The sequence below is a fragment of the Myotis davidii genome, unplaced genomic scaffold (genome assembly GCF_000327345.1).
Source record: "Myotis davidii unplaced genomic scaffold, ASM32734v1 scaffold771, whole genome shotgun sequence".
Lineage (NCBI taxonomy): Eukaryota > Metazoa > Chordata > Mammalia > Chiroptera > Vespertilionidae > Myotis > Myotis davidii.
In genome coordinates, this window is record NW_006282668.1 from 631,649 (window position 1) to 648,111 (window position 16,463).

Genomic DNA, 16,463 nt, shown 5'->3' on the forward strand with positions numbered 1-16,463 from the left:
CCGCCATTGTCCTTGGGAACAAATCTGTCTTATTATCTCTTTCCTGCTTTCCTGATGAGTCAATATTAAGGTCAAAGAAAACAACTGATGACCTTCCAAAGCACACTCTAAGGCAGTGATGGCGAACCTGACACGTGTGTCAGAGGTGACTCGCGAACTCATTTTTTTGGTTGATTTCTTTGTTAAATGGCATTTAAATATATAACATAAATATCAAAAATATACATCTTTGTTTAACTATGGTTGCAAATACCAAAAAATTTCTATATGTGACACGGCACCAGAATTAAGTTAGAGTTTTTCAAAATGCTGACATGCCGAGCTCAAAAGGTTCGCCATCACTGCTCTAAGGGGTATATTTTCTAAACCAGAGTCCACTATATAAATGTAGTGTCTCTTTCCATTCCTTCCACAGGAACTGTGAGTTAGCTCTCAGGGCAGTCGAAGGCCTTGTGTATTCCTTCTCTTCTCTCCTCTGCTCGGGTGCTATTCTCCCTCAGGTAGGAGGGAGCCCAGCCTAGGCCAGTGTTCCGTCTGCAAAGGACGGCAGCTGAGCCCGCTGGGTAACAGGCCCTGGGGCACACTTGCTCTCTGCTGGCCGTCTCCTGCTCCCTCCTTTTCCTTGGTAGTTGGTGATTATCCCTTTCGTATCCTTTCCTCCATTGACACTAGTTAGGCTCTGACCTCACCTTTTGGTTGGAATACACGGACAGACGGCTAAGGCTAAGTTTAGCGAAGAGTCCTCACAGGGTCCACACTCATTCACTGCCACTGTCCAAATGCCTTTGAATTCAGAACCCAGTGAATAAGAATGCTAGTTTGCCTTTCTTTGATCAGGCATTTCTTTGGGGACCTTCTAGAAGACAGGCATGGCTGAGGGCAGGAGGCAGCTAACCACCATCAGAATGCCATCCTAATAAGAGCCGGTGGTGCCCACTTTCCACATTGTTAGGAGGATTTAATGACATGACGCATAGAAAAATAAACCTAACATATGCCTGGCTATTCAACACCAGCTAATGCCCAATAAATGCGTATTTCCTTCGCCACCCCCATATCTTTTCCCTTACTCATTACAAAGTTATTATGAGAAAGAAACCAAAGCAGATTTGAAGACGGTTTCTCATTTTCCTGCCATCCCGAAAGCCCAGTGATTCCATTGTCCAAGAACTAACCATAGTTAACACAGCATACCAGAGTGACACTTTCCTTCCAGAGGAGCTCTGATTCTGGAAGTGAATGGTAAGGGGCTAAATGTGATCTACGCATGGAATTCCTGGGTTCTCTGCTCCACCAGTCCCCTTCCCCTCTGCAGGTTACAAACCACACCTTTGCTGTATGAATTACCTTTTGCTGGAGACCACAGGAAAAAATATATCATGACAATACTTTGACAAGTTTACCCCTAATTTTTCCTTAAATATTTTCAAATATGAAGCTTTTGAATTCTCAATGTTGTTAATGGTTACATTATTTTTCATGTTTTCCCTCCATGAAGACAATTTTTCCATGTTGTAAATTTCTGAGTACTTATTGGGCACCTACTATGTTCAAAGTTCTATGCTAAATGCTTAATTAGCATTGAACAACTTTATAAAGTTAGGTAATATTTCCCTGATTTTATGATGAGAAAACTGGGGTGAAGAGAGATATAGGAACCTGGGTCAAGTCACAGAGCTTGAGAATCCAAAATCTGGATATTGCTTTGGAAAATACCTGCACATCTGAAAGGACAGCAAGAATACCTCCTCTTTTCTCCCCCAAATGCACAGCAAGTATTAGTTAAAAAGTACAAACTCGGGGCGTCTCTTGGGATCTTAGGAGTCTGTCAGGAGTCCCCCTTTTTGCCCTCATAACCCAAATCTCACATGAAAAGAACTGCCCCAAACACAGTGGAAGTTTGCCAAACTGCTTTGTCCAGGGTAAAGCTAACCAGGTCAGCAGCTGGAAAATGTATTCCTTTCAAAGACAGGCCTCTTTTGGCGAGTCCAGTCTATTAGGGAGAATCCTGGAGTCAGAAGATGGATTCTACTCTGGGTTGGTAACTTCGTGGCTGTGGATGTTTTGGCAACCACTCTAGGCTCTTACTGTCTTCATCTATCAAACAGGGAGAATAAGGTACACATAAAAGGGCGTTCTGAGGATCCACTAAGATAAGGCTGGCTCGTTTACCATCTCATTTGTCTCTTCAATTACTTATCTACTGACTTTCCTCACTATTATGTAAACTCCATGATATCAGGGATCTAGTCTGCATATTTCACTATGGAATTTGCAAGGCATGAACCACTGCCTGGCACATGGCAAATGTTCAAAGAAGTATTTGCAGGTGAATGAACTGTGCAGACTGGAAAGCATTAAGAATACTCATTTTCAGCACCATTATTGAGAAGTTTTAAGTGGGGTTTTCACTAGATTTGCTTTTCACAAATATTAACACCTTAAGCCAGAAGTGAATCCAGCGGTCACTACTTAAGTTCCAATGAGGACCCTGTTCCAATTTTTTGATGTTCCCCTTAAAATGATTATTAGGCTGTTGTTGTTTCTTTAATTTTGTTCCCCAAATGATATCTGATATTAGCACTTAAATCACATGAAGTGAAAATGGTGAGCCTTCATTTCTTGTTTCTAATTTCTGTAACCTCCAAGAGGGTGTCTTGGTTTTGCTGATTAGTCTGCAACTCCCAGGTTCCCGCCAGATGTGAAAAACTTGCTTACTTGGAGGAGACGCTTGTACTTACTTGATGAAGTACTTGATTCCATCTGCTGTGTAAGCTTCCTCCCACCCATAAGGTAGACCTAGAGTGAAAGGAAGCCAGAAATACACTCAATACGATGACAAAGAGAACTTCGTGGCGCAGACACAGACTCCCACATCTTTACAATGATTGAGACCATTTCTTGAACAAAATAACATCCTCGAAAGGGGGAATTAAAATAATTCAGATGAGTTTTCCTACTCAGCATGTTTCGAACATCATACATAAGTCCTGAACAGATAAGCTGCTTGTCATTTACTTGTAGTGAGCATGTTTGTCAGCCGGATTCCAGTACAAATTTTGGGTGCAGGGGACGGGTTTTGCCTGGAGGCAGAAGGATGGACAAGATGGCCTCTGCTCGACTCTCCTGGCTCTAAGTTTCTTTAATTGGCTCCCTTTGTATGCTTGCACTCAGCTCCACGGGGAATGGCGCATGCATGCCGGATCAGCACGGTTTGAAAGCAGCTTTTGGACAAGACAGAATTCCTTATGAGGTTTAAAAGCTTACCAAAGTGATTTACAATGGATTATATTTTGTTAAGAATTTTATGCACTAACATAAACGGCCAGACAACTGTCTGAACTTAGCTTCCATTTCTGTCATGGGATTGAGAATAGTTAGCTATAAAGAGATACAGACTGCCCAATTGGTGTGGCTCAGTGGTTGAGCATTGACCTATAAACCAGGAGGTTACCATTTCGAGGATTCTCATCATTGATGTTTCTCTCTCCCTCTCCCCTTCCCTCTGAAATCAATAAAAATATATTTTAAAAAAGAGATGGAGACTGAAGCAAGAAAGCAGTTATTTGGCCATGTTTCTGTCAAGAGTATGTTTTTGTCTCATCACACCAAGGGAACAGGCACACATTGGGGGAGTCAAATTCTCTTGTATTACAACTAGAGGCCCAGTGCACAAAAATTTGTGCACTGGGCAGAGGGCAGGGAGGTCCCTTAGACCGGCCTGTGCCCTCTCGCGAGATGGAGACTGAAGCAAGAAAGCAGTTATTTGGCCATGTTTCTGTCAAGAGTATGTTTTTGTCTCATCACACCAAGGGAACAGGCACACATTGGGGGAGTCAAATTCTCTTGTATTACAACTAGAGGCCCAGTGCACAAAAATTTGTGCACTGGGCAGAGGGCAGGGAGGTCCCTTAGACCGGCCTGTGCCCTCTCGCAGTCTGGGAGACCTCTCGTCGGCAACCCAAGGTCCCAGCCTCTCCTTTTTTCTTCTTTCTGGGATTTATTTATCTTCTATAATTGAAACTTTGTAGCCTTGAGCGGAGCCCAGGGCCCGCCAGGGCAGGAGGGAAACTTGGCTTCCTCCGTCGCTGTGGGCAACCCAAGCCTCCTGCTTGCTCCAGCTCCGTGGCTGCCACCATCTTAGTTGGGTTAATTTGCATACTTGCTCCTGACTGGCTTGTGGGCGTGGCTTGAGCATAGCAGAGGGACAGTTAATTTGCATGTTTCTCTTTTATTATATAGGATTAGAACTCTCTAGAACAGAATGGTTTCCATCCCTCTACTCCATCCCTGGGTATTGCTAAGAAGATTAATTGACCTTTCGGATCAGTCCTTGATACTGGCTTATCATGGCTTCTTCGATGGGTATAAGATAGATTAACGCACTACAGAGCGGACTCCATGTGCAGGAAAGTAACTGGGCTTTAGCCACAAACCATTAACTTCCATTTACCCAAGTCTCAGCAGGAGGCAGAGCAAAAATGCAGGACCATGACCATCTGATGAAATAAAACCTTACTCTGTCACCACTGCTTTGTAGAGGATGTTCTTTGAGAACAGCTCTCAGAAGGTTATTTTCATAATGAAGGAAAACAAAACAAGCTTTATTTCATCTTTATCTCTAATCTTTTAACACAAGTTGTATACAGTAAGACCCTGTCCAAAAATTCATAACTATTTCCTTCCTAAATAAACACAGGCCCTCTAGGAGTTTCTTTTCTCTCTCAAGGAATAAATGTTCCTATTTTAAGTAGAAAATGAGCACTTCTGGGAATTCAGCATAACCAGTTGATTGGCTTCTTTTTTATTTAATTAATTAATTTTATTTTTTAAAGAAATATATCTTTATTGATTTCAGAGAGAAAGGGAGAGAGAGAGAGAGAGATAGAAATATTAACAATAGAGAGAATCCTTGATCAGCTGTTTCCTGAAGGCCCCTCACTGGGGATTGAGTCTGCAACCCAGACATGTGCTCTGATGGGGAATTGAACTGTGACCTCCTGGTTCCTAGGTTGATTCTCAATCACTGAGCAACACCAGTCGGGCTGACTGGCTTCTTGAAATCCCCCGAAGTGACACTATATGCCTCCTTCAGTGCCCACTGCCAGCTGGTGCTCAGCCAGCCGGGCTGTGATAAGCTGCTGCTGCCGCTCCTGTTTAAGTGATGTATTTTCTCCATGTTTTCTGTGTCTTTGCTACAGATCACTTCCTTCATCAGTGACAAGCCCTTATCTGCAACAAAGGATCTGATGATTATACATAAAAACCCCGTTTTCATAACAAAAATGCCACAAATACCAGGATTTCTGATTAATAAGCCAAAGATAGCTAAATGTCCAGTCGAAAGGCATCCTAACACGACCAGAACTTTTGTCTAAATGATTTGTCTGTCCAGCACAATTATATACATACTCCTCATTTCTCAACTCATAGATTTTAATAAAAAGGAGAAAAATGTATAGTTCAAAGATAGTATTTTTTAATCCACAGGCTCATCAAGATTGACACTGAGATGGCACATCTGCTAGCCATCAAAATCAAATTTCTGCCCAAGTTATTTTCTTATAATTATTGAACAGGGACTATAACTTCACAACAGATTTATTAAAGGGACCAATTCATATCTATTTAAGTCAAATGGTTATTCAATGACTGTAGCCATCAAGATATTCTGGGTATTAAATTATATATATATATATATAGTTTATTTTAGGATAAAGTCTCTGTTCTGAAAAAAATAAGCATTTCTTTTTAGAAGACTGAATGGGTTCTTCTTTTTCATGCAGTTAATATGCAGACTTGGAGACTAAACTGATAGTAACTATCTCTCAGTGGTATTTCAGTAATAGAAAATACAATCAATGTCCAATTTAAACTGAAAAACAGAATACACTGATAATCCAAACAGCCTACATTATATAATAAAAGCGCTTTTGATTTCCACACACTTATATGAGTATAATATACTCAGCTTTCCATTAGTAAAGTTTTCTTTTCTTCACAGTAAGTAACTGGGGCATCATTATAACATATTAGCTAAATACTTTGCATTAATAATTATTGTTCCAAGGCATTAACATTTTTCTACATTCCCCATATCATTATACATACAAATATATAATGCTTCTAGTTTTCTTTTCTTTTTATATTTGTTTGAAAGTTGTTGTAACAACTATAATCACTTGAAATAGTTTTTGATTGGAAGTGTTTGTGAACCCTCACATAACAGTCTCTTCATCAGAGATCTGTTTCCAATCAAACACTTCATGGTGATGACTCCGAAATCTTTGCGAGTATCTTGCCAAATAAGAGCATAGTATGTATTCAACTTAGAATATTGGTTGTCACCTAAATGTCACATATCCAAAAACAAACTCGTCACATTCTCATACAAAATTGTTCCCTTCCAAGTTCCCAGTTTACTTATGTACCAAAATGTTCTTTGTCACATTTGGTCCATGCATTAAATATTTATTGATCATTTACTATGTGTTCAGCGTTTTACTTGGTGCTCAATATACAATGACAAACAAATAAACATGGGCCTTGATATGATGGAGCTTTAAAAAATAATCATAAATAAAGAAATCATGAAAAACAGGAATTAGTATCATGAAGAAAAAGTATTGACTACTATGAAAGACTAACTCATAGCACAAAGGCACAACTCCCTAATACATAAAGAGCTCCTACAATCAGCAATAAAAAGGACAATGACCAATAGGAGTCTGTAAAACATGAGGAACAGTTGGGACACAGGACTCAAATGCATTTAAACATATAAACATATGCTTAGTTTCGCTCTTAGTAAGAGAAATACTAATTACACTATTAGGAGAAGTCATGGGCATCATGGTAGCACAGATTAAAAAGTAGTTTAATAAGATGCTATGTTGAGGGTATGAAGAGACAGTCATTCTCATACTGTTGGAAGTTTAAATTGATAACACATTTATGGGTAGAAACTAGCTAAAATCTTAAATGCTAATAATAACAATTGATGTATATTGAGAGGCTATGTGCTAGACACTCTATATGTGTACCAACTCAGTAAGTCTCACACCAGCTCTAAGAGAGGGACTGGTATTATCCTCATCTCACACATAAGGGGAAGGTTAAGTCACTTGCTGGTAGGGGGCAGCCCAGACTCTTCACCACAGTGTTGAACTATCTGTATGCACTGTTTTGTACAGAAGTCCTTCTAGAAATGTATACTCTAGATATGCTTTCTATACAAGATTATTACTTATAAAAATAAAGGACCAAATATAATCTAAATAACCACTAAAGAGATTGATTAACTCAAGACAATAGGCCCAGATAATGGCCTACGGTCCGGCTGTGAAAGAGAATGAGGAAGTAATTTATGCACCATTTGGAGTAGGGGGTGTAGTATCAAGGAAGGGTCTTTGGAGGAGCTGGAGTTACCCAGGTGCAGCCTGGGCAAATGCACTGCAGGCGGAGTGACTGGCCCTGCCCAGGCTCTGGTGTGGGGAAGAGCTTGGCATTCGGAGAAACTGCGATTGTTGTTAGGCCAGCACAGTGAGTGAGGGAGAAGGAGAGTGATCTAAGATCTGGCTAGAGTGACAGGCAAATATGACTATGCATAGTTTTGCAGGCCACACTAAACTTGTTTGAAAGTTTCTTAAAAAGGAAGTAGGAGATTCGCACCTAATATTTAAAATGAAGAAAGCTGCAAGAGAAAGTAACTTGCACCTTATGTGGGGAAAAGCTGCCCAACTTAAAAAAACATTTTTTTGTTACTCAGACTGCGTTGGTCACCAGAGCTGACTCTCAGGAGAAGGAATTCCAAAGGGCGACAAGCCCCACTGAGGAAAGATGGGGCAAATGAGCTCTTTCTCTCTGGGCAGAGCTCAGGAAGAAAAAGTGTTGCCATAAAAATGAGTAAGAAGAAAACATGTAACAAATTTGTAAAGCCTGATTATGGGCTAGTATTCCTGGAGCCCTAGATACAAGCCTGCTCTCCCTAAACAGCTCTCTGGTCCCAAGAAAGACTGGGGATGGGCAGGAGACCTGAGAGCCCCCTGGGTGGCGCAGGCTCACGCAGGAGCAGGACCTGCAGATGCCCTCGACCCTCCTCTGAGATAAAGTAATAGCCGGCTGCTGCTGGGGGAGAGAAGCAGGAGACCCCCACACCCTGGACAGGACTCTGAGTGATATGAGGCAAAAGTCACCTGTTCTTGGGAGAGGGGCAAGAAATCGTCACATCGCCAGTCCTTGCCATGCCTGCAGGAAACCTTTGTCCTGAGGTGGGGGGTGGAAAAGCTGATGTCTTCACTGTGCACTGACACTAAGTCACTGCAGGATGAAGGCAGGAAACCTTCCAAATCTAGAATCCTGCCCTGGTACAAAGCAGACTTTGCCATTCACAAGTAGAGGGGCAGGAAACTGCCTTAGGCAATAGGAGGTGAGGCTGTTTGTCACTGCAGGAGCACAGAGTTTGCCTAAACCAGAGACTGGAGTAGAAAAACCAAGAGCCTCTCCCCCAGCCTCCACTCTCCATGTTCACCAGTCACCTTGCACTGTGTAAAAAGCAACAACTGGCTACCTCTAGGGGTGGGCAAGAGAGCAGACATTAAATGTCCACAGACGCAGGCATGTGGGGCCTCCTGCCAGTTGAGGATGGTGCAGGAATACTGAGAAAAACCCTCCAGCACTCCAGGCCTCACATAAGCACAAGAAGAGTAGCAGACCAACACTGGAGGAATCTGAAATCTGTGGCGAACAAAATGCAATCCCAGCTTGCCTACAAATAAGGCTGAAAAATTCCCACACACTAATGGCCTGACAGAAAAGAGGCAGGCCCATTTCTGGGTTTAATAATATCTGTTTCAGTCTCTATAGTTTGGTACCTTCAATGTCTGACATTCAATCAAAATTATGAGGCACAGAGAAATGAGAAAAAAAATCTATTGTCAAAAGATAAAACCATCAACAGAACCAGATGCAGTGACATATCTTACCTAATAATAAACAAACATGTAAGTTAACCATCCCTCCGCTACGCTCACCAGAGAATCAGGAGTGTATGCAAATTAACCCAAGATGGCGGTTAATTTGCATACACGGGCAGGGGGGAAGCAGCGGAGCAAAGACTGAAGGCTCTGTCCGGATCCGCAAAGACTGAAGGCTCCAGCCAGAGCGAAGGCCTGGGTCCCAGGTGCCGGAGGAAAACCGGTGCCAGCAGACAGGGGAAGGGAAGGCCTATTGCACGAAACTCTTCGTGCAACGGGCCTTTAGTAAGATAAGAAACTCTAAAATAGTTAAAATTACACATTAAAAGACCTAGTACAATTTAGCGAACTATGGCTGTATAGCTGTAGCAATGCTAGTCACTACTTGTGTATTATGTAGGAGGTGGGTGACTGAGCTTGTGGAGGCCCAAAGTCTTATTAAATGCTGTGATGGAAGGAGGGAGGGCCATGTGAATGGAGGGAACCTGTAAGAAGGACTGGAACAATGGATCCTGGACTTAAGGTCAAATGAAAAGACAAGTAGAAACATCAGTGGAGGACAACAGGAGATCTTACTGAGGACAATAAACCTATAGTGAGCTGGACAAATGGGAGGCTTGAGTGGGAGATTTAGGAGTTTGAACCCTTTCTGTTGATGCAAAGGTTCATGGTTAGGAATAGTAAAATGGAAAAAAAAAAAAGGTCATTGGACAAAAAGAATGAAAAAATTAAAGTTCACATGATTGATGGCAGGTGTTGGGATGAGGAGAAATCTGGAGAATGGAAATTTTAAGAATAAAATACAGAAAGACAATACCATCAATTGCAGACAGAGTTCAAAAAGAGTCAAATTTATTTGAAAAGCACCTGCTAGTATAATTGTTATAAAAACTCAAATACATTTAACTTCTAGCATTTGACATTTTGAGTGGAAGAAAGGAGGGGGGTTATTCTTATTAAAGAATAATTTCAATATTCTTTAGAGTATTAAAATCATCAAGTTAGAGTGTTTAATAATTTCAGTGTTCTAAAGAATATAAAGTTCATCACACAGTGTAATTTTCACTTTATTTGCAGTCAGAACATCTAATTCTATACGTAATGTTCCACAGTTACAAGCTGAATAACATGAGTAAGTAACCTTGTGGAGTCTCAACTTTCTCATCTATCTTGCTTAGCTTATAGGGTTACCATGAGACTCTTATTAGATAATATATCACTATACAATGATATACAAAAGGAGACCATTACTCATAGTCATGAAGAGAACAGTTACTCCTTTTATTTGTTATTAATATTATTATTTCTAATCCTCATCCAAGGATAGAGGTTATTTTTTTCTCATTGATTCCTAGAGAGAGTGGAAGGGAGGGAAGGAGGAGGAGGAAGAGGAGGAGGAGGAGGGGAAGGAGGAGGAGGAGGGAGAGGGGGAGGAAGAGGAGGGAGAAAAATGCTTACTGCTCTTAACCAGATCTTACAGTTGTGCGTATAATTATAGATCACATTAATACAAAAGAAGAGAGAGAACACATAAAAAGGATTATGGCAAGTTAAATTCAGGCACAGTGAAGTTAGGCAGGTAACGTGGTTTGGAGATGGTGGACTCCAATCTACAGATCCCATCTCTCAATCTGATTTGGACTCTCACCCAAGCCTATCCCTGATAGAGCTGATCAAAATCTCCCTCACACTTGCCCAGCCTGTCGCCTTTCTCGTCAGTGCCTCTGGATCCTTGCACGCCTAGACTCTGGATCTATCAGAAAGTCTACTCAACACTTTTTCTACTCACACTGGTTGAGTGCCTACTATCCAAGGCCTCACACATGGAATGGTGAGCAGGTCCAGAACAGGGCCTCACCCATGCACACTGGGCACACAAGAAATAGTTGTTGACTGACTATAGAAATTTGCCTCCCATGAAGGCTGATGGCTCAGTGGATCCTGCACATATTTGAAATGTTCTTGTTATAAGTAAGACCTTTGTACTCACCAGGGGAACTTTCTTACAAATATTTGTACAACTGTTATTTGTGGATTTTGACAACAGGGTAGTGGACAACCAACAGACATTCAACTTTCGATATGCCGTCACAGACCAGATGAAATAAAATCAAGATTATTTATGTTTCCTACCCTCAGCATAAGTAATGCAACTTTAAATATCACTAGTTCCTAAGCATGTAGCATTTTGTTGTTAATATTCTTGTCTTAAATTTTTTTTTTAAGTGTGGTTATCTGAAAGTCTATTAAGGATCTCGCATTACTTACAGTAAAATTTGAAAAAATCATAAAAATAAAACTTATTTTGGATATTTGCCTTTAAGCTGATTTATTAGATGTATTTTCAAAAAAGACTTAATAAAAACACCTTACACCAGCAGAAATGGTGCTCCCTCTGTGCAGCCTCCCCCAGCTTCCCTGGCAGACCTCATCTTCCCCTGCCCGGTGGTACTTCCGTGGTTTGTACTAGTTTCTATCACAGCCCTTATCACTCCTTCATGTAAAACATGAGTTCCTTGAGGGCAATGACTATATCTTATCTCTGTATCATTTTCTGGTACACAATATGGTCTTTGGTGCACAGTAAATGTTCAACAATGGTTTGCTGAGTTTTCACAATCTAAGAAGTAAGACCCAGCTGTAGATTTTTTAAAAAGCAATATTGCTTGGAGAAAATTAGAGAAAATGTGGCATATTACGACTGCTTTCAGGTGATAGTGACAGACTACCCAGCTGGGCGGTGAACGAACACGAGTTTATAGTTAAGGAGCCTGGAGCTTGCGCAACAATAACATCAAGGCCCAGGTTCTTTCGATCTTTCTACCCTAGCACCCTTACTGCCACCCTCCATTTGCAGAAATGCCTCCAGGGATCCAGACATCATCTCATACTGAAGGCAGGGAGGCGGCAAATGAGGCGGTCTCAGTTCCAAGTGTTCTTATCTATTACTTAAAAACTTGCAAAATAAACTGATAAACAAAATAGGTCCAGAGACATAGAAGCATGGAACAGACTGATGAATCTCAGAATGAAGGTGGGGCTGGGATGGTGAGAGATTAACTGGGGAATTTATATGCATATATATGCATAGTCCATGGACACAGACAATAGTGTGGTGAAGGCCTGGGAGGGGCGGATGTGAGGTACAGGGGGGAATATGGGGAGGAAAGGGGGCACACCTGTAATACTTTCAACAAAAGATAAATTTAAAAAGAAAAGAAGTTCCTAAGCAGACTGTCCTTCACATCTCATTGACCAGGAATGGAGGAGGCAGAAAAAGCAAATGTCTGACTTCACAGTTTCGAATGTGATAGTCGTGACAGGGTAAACAGTGAGTCTGCCGTAGATGCCATAAACAGTCAGACGGACGATAGGGCGATAGGTTAATTAAGATATTAAGGTACTGGGCTTATTAGGATGAGTGTGTCTGAGACCCTGAGGACTCTAGAGCATCAGTGCAAATGGAGATAGAGTTAATAATTCATGTTGAGATATTTCCTCAAGACTATGGCTGCTTACAGCTGGATAAATAATGAGATGTCTGTTTCAATCTTGCATCTCATCGTTCTTTGAGTGTTTCTACTAGTAAAATTATGACAGTCTACCTTTGTTTCCCATGCACCCCAACTTCCTTTTGGTTCCATTATTGCCATTTAAAACTTCTCATAGCCAAATCTTAAATGCTATATTCTCTATAAACGCTTTCCTGATTTTAAAACATTTTCCCTCTGTTAGTACCAGTCATACAATATGTAATATCTTCCACTTCACTTTGTGATAATTTGCACAATTATTTTATTCCACTCTTGCCGAAGACTGCTAACTCCTTGAGGGTACTGAGTCTTCCTTAGACAAAGTTGGATCCAAAATAGCATTTTATTTTCTTCATTTTTTTAAATAATGTTTTTATTGATTTTTAGAAAGAGAGGAAGGGAGAGGGAATGAGAAAGAGAAACATTGATGTGAGAGAGAAACATTGATTATCTGCCTCCCGCATGCACCTCCACTGGAGATCGAACCCACAGCTTGGGCATGTGCCCTGACCGAGAATGGAACCGGCAACCTTTCAGTGCCTGGGACGACACTTAACCTAACCAAGCCAGGGAAAAAATAGCATTTTCTGAACTGAATATTTAATTCATGTTCTTTCATTTGCTTACTCAGACTTAGTGTTGGAAGGAAGGAAATAGAAGGGAAGACGAGGAAAGAGAAGAAAAACTAAGCCACTGCTTGCCTGTGATGATGGCAAAAACTAGATGAAAAGTTTCCATTCTGGATTGAGAATGACATTCCCTCAGTGTGCAAGGGCTAGAAAGTAGTGCCTCCTCTGAGCTGATGGAACTCTGAGGGCTTGGAGCTTACCAGGCTAGTGGTCTTACAAAATATGAAAAAGGCACTCCTTACTCTAGGAAACATGGGCCTGTATCAGAGCATGCATTTGGGTTGTATTTCAGCCTCATGGATCTCCAGGACCTTTGCTTTCTGTGCAAAATGCTTTGCAACCTCCATATAGAAGGGATTTCAGAAGTTCCATGGTTTTCCTTTGTTAATCCTGACCCGAGGATACTTTTTCCACTGATTTAAAGAGAGTAGAAGAGAGAGGAAGATAGGGAGAGAGAGAGAGAGAGAGAGAGAGAGAGAGAGAGAGAGAGAGAGAACAGAGAAACAGCAATGTGAGGGAGCTACATTGATTGGTTACCTCCTGCATGTGCCCCTGCAAGGTGGGGATCAAACATGTAACCCAAGCATGTGCCCTGGACTGGGAATCGAACCCTCAACCCTAGCCAGGGCTTGGAAGTTCCAGTTCAGTGATGGCGAACCTTTTGAGCTCGGCGTGTCAGCATTTTGAAAATCCCTAACTTAACTCTGGTGCCGTATCACATAGAGAAATTTTTTTATATTTGCAACCATAGTAAAACAAAGACTTATATTTTGATATTTATTTTATATATTTAAATGCCATTTAACAAAGAAAAATCAACCAAAAAAATGAGTTCATGTGTCACCTCTGACACGCGTGTCATAGGTTCGCCATCACTGTTCTAGTTTTATCCAATATATCTATGACTCTTTTAGGATTTGTCCAAGCTCTGTAGTGATGGCAATTATAGGACTTCACATTTTTGGATAGGCCTAATTGTCTAAGGTTCTTGCTCATAATTGAGCCAAAATATGTCTTCCTGTTGTTTCTATATGACGGACCAAAGACTTAACTTCTGATTCTGTGTGTAATAATCATGCCTTAAAGCACACTGTACTGGCATAGAAGCTGCCTTGTAAGCAACACACAAGTAATGGAATGGCATGTAACTATTTATAGGCAGGGACCATGAACGTGTATTTGGTTATCAGACATTTGTGTGTACATGCAAATATAGGGTGTTTCCAAAAATGTATACACACTCTAACAGCTGATAACTCACTTAATTTGGACTCCTTTTCAAGTTTAACTGATTTGAAATAATGGGTGAAGCCAGACTAAGCTTTGAACAAAGAAAATTTATCCTGAAGCGCCACTCGTTTTTTTTTAATGGTAATACATAAAAGATAAAGGTTACAGTACAAAACCAGCAATAGTTGATGAACTAAGGGCACACAAATACCAAATGAAATGATTCTTGATGTTTGGGATTCCATTGCTTCGTGTTATCAGCAGTGCCTAGACCAGAATGGTCATCAGTTTGAGAACTGGCATTGACCAAAAACATTATTTATTTCTATAGAACCTTTTAAGTTTTGAAAATGAACTGTATGTTAATAAACACTGACTTTATAATCATTCAAAATGTGTATACATTTTGGGGGACATCTAATATATGTATTTAAAATCCAATAAATCAAGTTATCTTTAAGAACATAATTTAGAAACCCTGGGAATTTTAAACTTCATTTCTATTGTCCACCCCCCCCCCACTGGATCCCAGTCTTCTATTACACTCTATTTTATGACCTACCCACTTTAATCACTCCATCTCACAATGACTACTGACTCTATTACAAGTGGAATTTAGATTTGAAAATATCATTATTGATTAAAAATTAAATTGCAGATAAATGTGGAACAGTAAGGGCTGATATTTAAAATGTAACAGTATTACAAAGTTTTCTTTCTCATGTCCTCTAGGTATCTTGGGAAAGGTCTGAAATTAATTGAAAAGAGAACTTCACAAAATAAGGAGGGAAACCCTTTTCATTTGCAGTCATTTCTCCTTGAGAGGTATGCTTTAGTAACCTTAACTGTGGTTATGTGTTAAGAATAAAAGTGAAATATTAGGTTGGTTTGATTTAATGAGTACTCAAATACATTCTTAAAAGTTATCAGTATGATTAAAGTAGAAAAATACAAAGGCTAGGTGCATGTGCTTAGAAAATTCAAACCATGGAAAGACTCCTTTCCTTTGTTTGCAGTACTTAGATAACCGAACCATGAAAGAAGACGAATATACTTGTAATATTCCATTTATTCAGTAACTTATTAATATAGTTTAGTGATGAACACAGGCCGAGTTCAAGTTCATCTTTGTATCAATTGATAGATGCTAGAACTGGATAGAAAGATACTTGGTGACAGTAGAAGATCAACCATGAGTTAAGGGAGCATATATATAGTGGGTATAAGGTAGTGGATATATTTTTATTTCGTATATTTGTATTTATTTACTTTACTTCAAACCAAAACATAAAGATATATTCAGTTGTCAATCTTTACTAGGTCAAAGTCTTTCCTTGGCTGATTAGCCCTCTGATTAGGATTCTGTATAGGTGTGCTTTTTTTTTGCAGAAACCACACTCAGAATGCATGAGATGCCATTTCCAGTTTCGGTTTCTTTAAAGTGGACTGAGAATTAAGAACAGTTATCAAAGAGCCAAATTCTTATAGAGTTTTATAATTTCCCCAGAATCGTTTACACATGATTCCCTCACATCTGATCAGTAGCATGACTAGCTCACCTTTATGAAATCTCTCTAAAACATTCAACTTATTTTTTGTCAAAACACCTTTTTCTTTCCGCACTCACATTTCATCAACTTACAAATTATACAATTACTTTATACTGGCAAGTGCAACTGGCATGAATCAGTTTGCAAACGAATGCAACCAACTCTGATAATAAACTTTAACCGGTGGCAGTTAAGTGCATGGCAATGCCAGATAGAGGCTGCTGGGAGCAGACATCACCTATACACAGAGTTTGCTTTATAGGGAGAATGGAATGAGTTAGTTAACCTGGTTGAGATAGTTTCTACTTTTTGGAGAAAGTGGTTCTAAAATATAAAAAAGATATGGAGTCTTCTACAATTATTGAGAATCATTTTTTAAAAATTTACTATCTACTATGACAATTACCTCTTCAGAAGCATGCTTTCAAAACCATTCCGTTTCTCTTTCCATCCATCTTTCTGACCAGTTCCTTTAAGTCTGATTTCTTCTTTCTCTATGGGCCTCTCAATGCTCCTAGGGTACAGTCTTGGATCCCCTCATTTCCC

The 16,463-nt window shown here is 40.1% G+C and overlaps 1 protein-coding gene across 1 annotated transcript in view; it reads right to left on the minus strand.

Moving 5' to 3' along the window:
- Positions 1–16,463, minus strand: part of STXBP4 (syntaxin binding protein 4) — a 122,560-nt gene that overhangs the window by 16,371 nt on the left and 89,726 nt on the right. The window contains exon 17 of the mRNA XM_006753167.2: positions 2,742–2,799. Within this exon, the coding sequence (XP_006753230.1) occupies positions 2,742–2,799 (58 nt within the window). The remainder of the gene's footprint in view (positions 1–2,741; positions 2,800–16,463) is intronic.